General features: G+C 47.9%; 1 protein-coding gene across 1 annotated transcript; it reads right to left on the minus strand.

Annotated features, from left to right (window-relative positions):
* Positions 1-616: 616 nt before the first annotated feature.
* Positions 617-3,906, minus strand: LOC116911540 (alpha-1,3-mannosyl-glycoprotein 4-beta-N-acetylglucosaminyltransferase-like protein MGAT4E). Its single transcript, XM_032915528.1, is given in 3 exon segments — positions 617-1,758; positions 2,835-2,997; positions 3,793-3,906. Coding segments are annotated over 3 exon segments (1,419 nt in total).
* Between the last annotated feature and the right edge of the window lie 1,406 nt (positions 3,907-5,312).

A 5,312-nucleotide genomic window follows, 5' to 3' on the forward strand; every position in this document is an offset into this window, starting at 1 on the left:
TATGTGTATATTTCTGATATGTGTGTTTATGTGTATATGTGTGTGTTTGTGTGTATGTGTATTTGTGTGTTTTTGCATGTGTGTATATTTTTGTGTGTGTATGTGTGCGATATGCACTTGCATATATGTGTGTTTATGATATGTATTTGTGTGTAATGTGTATTGTGTTCTTGTGTGTATTTATATGTATGTGTGTGTATGTGTACTTGTGTGTGTTGGCATGTGTGTATGTTTGTGTGTGTTTGTGTGTATGTGTGTGATGTGCATTTGCATATATGTGTATTTGTGATATGTGTTTGTGTGTATGTAAGTGCACATTAGGAAGCCAGAGAATAACCAGTTGTGATGTTCTTTAGGAGCACTTCACTTTGTCTGAGACCTCAATCGCTAATTCCCAACCCTTAGCAATCCCACAGGCTTACTTACCTCAGGTCAGTGTTCTGGAGGCTCCCCCCTCTCAGTTTTGTCTAGCTTTGTGTCAAGTTGACAAGAACCAACCAGCAGAGAGTCCATTTTGGAGAATAAATGACATGATCACTGTACTCACAAGGTGGAGACATTCTTGGTCATTTGATGGATTTATTTCTCCCTTCCTAGACCCAGTCTTACAGAAGTCTCACAGTACCCTCTAATTCTCCTCTTCCTTTACTTCTGTCCAGACTTTGATCTGCATGATCTTGATGGGGTAGTCATGAGATTCGGTCACTAGCAATTTTATACAACTAATCTCTTTCACAGAATCTTCTTCATAAAATACCATCTGGTCCAACTGACCTCTCACCAATGGGCCTACCAAGGTATAATGAGCACAGCGTTTGGGGTAGTCCATGGGGCTGTAGCCCAGCAATAGTTGCCCATGTTTTAGTAAGTTCAACTTATTCACATTATTGCCCGTCTCTACTGCTATCTGGATGACTTTTTGTGGCTTATCCAGAATCACCAGTAAGTAGTTGCCTTTGATAGGGTCCAAGGCCCAGAAGTAGTCATCATTGAGAATGTAGGCATACTGTGGACTTGTATGCCAAAATGAGATCATGTCTGTAAAGACAGTAGCAGCGGGGTTGTCTGGTCTGCCCAAGTCGTTGTTTTGCTCCGCAGGAAAGCATGTGTCTTCAAATTCAGAGTTACTGTCCATTCGGTAGAAGATGGAAGGACTGAGGCGGATAGGGACATTTTGGGACAAGAGAAGCCTGAACTCAGAGAGAAGCAAGTGAGTAGGAATGTCCTTGGGGAAGAGGAGCAAGAAGGAGATGAGACAGGAGAGGTCCTCAGTATGAAAAACCTTCCCAGAGATCGTCATGCTGGAGAAGTCCAGGATCACCCAAGGGAGCTGGTTCCAAGCTGACAAGGCCCAGACGATGTCAGACAGAAACCTGGGGGTACTATGTACTTTATCTCCCAGCATCAGGAAGTACTCAGAGAGATTGCGGGCAAAATTCATGAGAAGGACAGAACTCGTTTTCTGCCTAAAATATAGTTTTCCACAGGGGGAGGTATGATTTCTGCTCTCTGCTCTGGAGCCACCAAGTAGACCATGGACCACCAGCAGCCTCCCAGACTCAATGTGAGGCATGAAAAGACCTGAAATGTTGGCAACTGTTTGGTTGAGCCATTTGGGGTCAGTGTCTGACAGGAGGACCAATATCAGCATATACTCCAGGTCCTGTTCTGAGGAAGCTTGAAATAAGGATGTCATGGTGTCCAAGAGGTAAGTCCTGTGACTATGCTGCATTGAGAAGATCCCCACCGTCAGCAACCCTGAGAACAGAGACACCCTCAGTACTTGGGCAAGGCAGATGGATTCCATGACTTTCTTCCCAACCCCCCTCACCTAATGCCTCTTCCCAAGCCAGGCTCACATCTCCTGGGGTGGGAAGTGAACACCTTTCTCATAGCTATAGAGTCTCACTTGTTTAATACTTTGAAAAGGCTCAGTAGGAGAAGCTTCATGAGGAGAAGGCTCTCTTTAGAATGGAACTATGTAGCTATTGCCTTGTAAGCAAATTATCTTAGCTTGGCCTTGACCTTTAGATTTATCTCAACAACTACAGACTACCCAGTCCTGGACTAGAAGATCTCTAAGTCCCTTGAAAACCTCATGGCTGGCTAGTCCAGTTCACTGGGCTGTGCAGTTCAGTGGCCCATACTACCTTCTTCTCTGTCTACCCACTTCTGTCTCAGGTACCCCGGCTCCTCTTCTATCTATTTCCCCTCCCTGGAAGCCTGGCATGAATGAGTATCACCGCTGCCTCTCTCACAGACTTACTCTGGCCTTTTGGTCCTGCCGGACGTTCAAGGGGGATCAGGTGGGAAGAAAATGAACCTAGGTGGAAACCTGTACCTGCTGGCCCTCACTCAAAGCACTTGTTTCCTGATAGCTGCCATTTCAGCCCTTCAGACTCCATTCTTTTTTTTTTTTTTTTTTTTTTTTTAGATGTAAGACCTTAGCCTGGTGGTGGTGGCTTGTGCCTTTAAGTCAAACACTTGAGAGGCAAAGTGGCAGGCTGGTCTCTGAGTTCAAGGACAGCCTGGTATACAAAGTGAGTTCCAGGACAGGCAGGGATATTCAGAGAAACCCTGTCACATTCTGAGAGAGAGAGAGAGAGAGAGAGAGAGAGAGAGAGAGAGAGAGAGAGAGAGAGAGAGAGAGAGAGGAAGGGTAGAGGAAGGAAGGAAGGAAGGGAAGGAAGGAAGGAAGGAAGGAAGGAAGGAAAGAAGGAAGGAAAGAAGGCAGACAGGCTGAATGGATGGATGGATGGATGGATGGATGGATGGATGGATGGATGTCCATGTCTGGCCTTTACCAAGTCTAATGGCTCCTTCCACATACTCACTCTTGGGTTGGAGAGAGGATCCAGCCAGAACTGTGTAGGTAGCATGCTGGAGAACATGGGAACTGGAACTTTTCTGCATCTCTATGAAGTATTTCGAATGGTTCTTGATTTCGGAGCTGATTTCCTCTTGAGCTATCTGCTGTATCATTTTCCTCTTTTCACTCTGAGTACAAGTGATATATTATCTGCCTCAGGGGTGGTTCCTAGCTCCCCTGGAGACAGCTGGGGGCATGCCCTCTTTAGGGGAGATTGCATGATCCCTAGAATCCATTACATACAATCTGTCAGAAGTTAGCTTGCTGCTCTCCCCACCTGGTCATGAGCCTCCACAGAGCCTTCCAGCCACAGCCACATGGCCCTGGAATCCTGGATAGGGAGGGAGGACCTGCCTGCCAAGCCACTACCCACCTGGCATTGCTTTATCAAGGTCAAACTAGCAAGTGTGGTCTAACTGGGCTCAGGCCTCTGCTGGGTTCTGAAAGACGAAGCCTGGCCCTGCCTTTAAGGTCCTCCCCACACTGGGTCAGCCTGAAAGTCCTTTTACTTGCTTAGTCTCACTACACACAGCTCCGTTGCCCGAAACCTCAGCCACCCAAAGCCTCGACTACCGGGTGTGTATGCTGAGGTTTATACTGGGGGAAGTTACTTCCAGTTTCTCATCTGAGAAAGGGCAGGAATAACATTTGCGGGTGGCAGGTGCAGTGAGGAGGCGGCCCCTGTGTCCTGCTGGTCAGCACCTCTCCAGGTAGCTGTGCTTCACCCCTGGAACGCCCGCTCCTTTTCCTGCGCTCCCCAAATCCTATCTCTCTCAAGCCAGCTCCAAGGAAATGTCCTCTCTGACACTGTCTGGATTCCTCAGTTGCTTTCCTTTAGTGATAAGCCTAAACAGAGGCTTTAACGCACGTGGGAAGACCCCTTTCCTGTGATGGGTGGCGAAGCCTCTATCCCTGGTTCTCACCAGAAATGTGTTAAATTGCGGCTCCACGCGCACTGCTATATTCTCTGGAAGAAGGAACCCCAGGATGATTAGGGATGCCAGGACTCTGATGCACCACCACAGGCAGCCTCGCATGGCACCAGGAGCGGCTGTGGAAGGAACGTGAGCAGCGGCAGATCCTGAGGGCCTCCTCCTCAGAGGGCACGAGTACCCTCGCGGCTATGAGTACCCCCGCGGCTGGTACGCCACATCCTAGCCCACTCTTCCTGGACGGAGCTTTCCCAAGGCCTGATTATTGTCTTAACCTTTTCCTCCCAAATTTTCTCCTGCCCCTGCTTTTAGCCATCTCAGGAAAGACAGCCAACAAGGGCTTGATTCTGCAAAGCTCCCGCTTTTGGTACACTCCCAGGTAAACTGGAAGGTGTATGTTGCCAAGAAGAAAATACGGAGGCTGTAGAGATGGCGCAGCAGGTAACAGCTCTTGCTACCAAGACCAATGTCCCAGTTCTATCCCTGGGATCTATACGGTGGAAGGAGAGAACCGATTCCGTTCTGTGCATGTGGCCACATATGTCTACACGCAGACTTAAATAAATATGGGTGACATGTAATAGGACAGACTTCCTTACACTGTCCTGCTGTGTGAACTTTGTTCCCAGGTATCTTTGTTTACTCCCCTGGGAGGAATGCCCTGAGCAAGACGGTTCCTCCCTCCTCAGCAGTGCAGCTTAGTGTGCCCAAGACACGATGTAAACAACCCCATTTTGCCATGAGACCTTCTGGGTCCTGGGTGTACCTGTGAGCGATGAGGGATACTCAGTATGTTTGCCTTCATTTCTCTGTGAGCCGTCTGGAATAAAAGTTTCACAGAACGCCAGGAAAGGCGCTAGCTTGGAGTCCTCTGCTGTAGAGGGTTGGCCTAAGGCTGCTATAGTCTAATGCTAGTTTGGGGGCCCCCAGACTGGTTGGTAAATAAAGATGCCAGTAGCTGGTTGTCTGGGCTTGGGGTCCAGAGGAGGACCATGAGGAATGAGAGTGCAGGAGGAGGAAGGAGAAGTCATCATGGGGGACATGAGCCATAAGAAAAGGGCCCTGAGGGCTGACTGCAGTTAAGAGCAGCCCAGATGAAACATGGTAATAACTGGGGGGTTATCACTAGGAAAGTAGATTCTATAGCCTGAAGGGTAGGTATTTGCCCAGCTATCGGGCTGTTTAGGGCTGATTGTAAACATAAAGGCTGTGTGTGCCTTTCATCTGGGAACTTCAATAGCCAAGGCTGGGTAGAAACCTCGGGGCAGGATTTAAATAATTACTACAACACTCTAGTTCTGTTGAATCTCAAATTCAACTTCAATTCCTTGTCAATGGTCACTGGCAGGTTATGATAGATACTTTTTTTATGTATGTATAGGTATTTTACCTGAATGTAAGTCTGTGTGCTACATATGTGTCTGGTGCATGCAGAGGCCAGAAGAGGGTGTTAAGTCCCCTGGTACTGGAGTTATAGATGGATGGGTGCAGGAAATGAAACCTGGGTTCAC

The sequence above is a fragment of the Rattus rattus genome, chromosome 10, assembly GCF_011064425.1.
Source record: "Rattus rattus isolate New Zealand chromosome 10, Rrattus_CSIRO_v1, whole genome shotgun sequence".
In the NCBI taxonomy this organism is placed as follows: domain Eukaryota; kingdom Metazoa; phylum Chordata; class Mammalia; order Rodentia; family Muridae; genus Rattus; species Rattus rattus.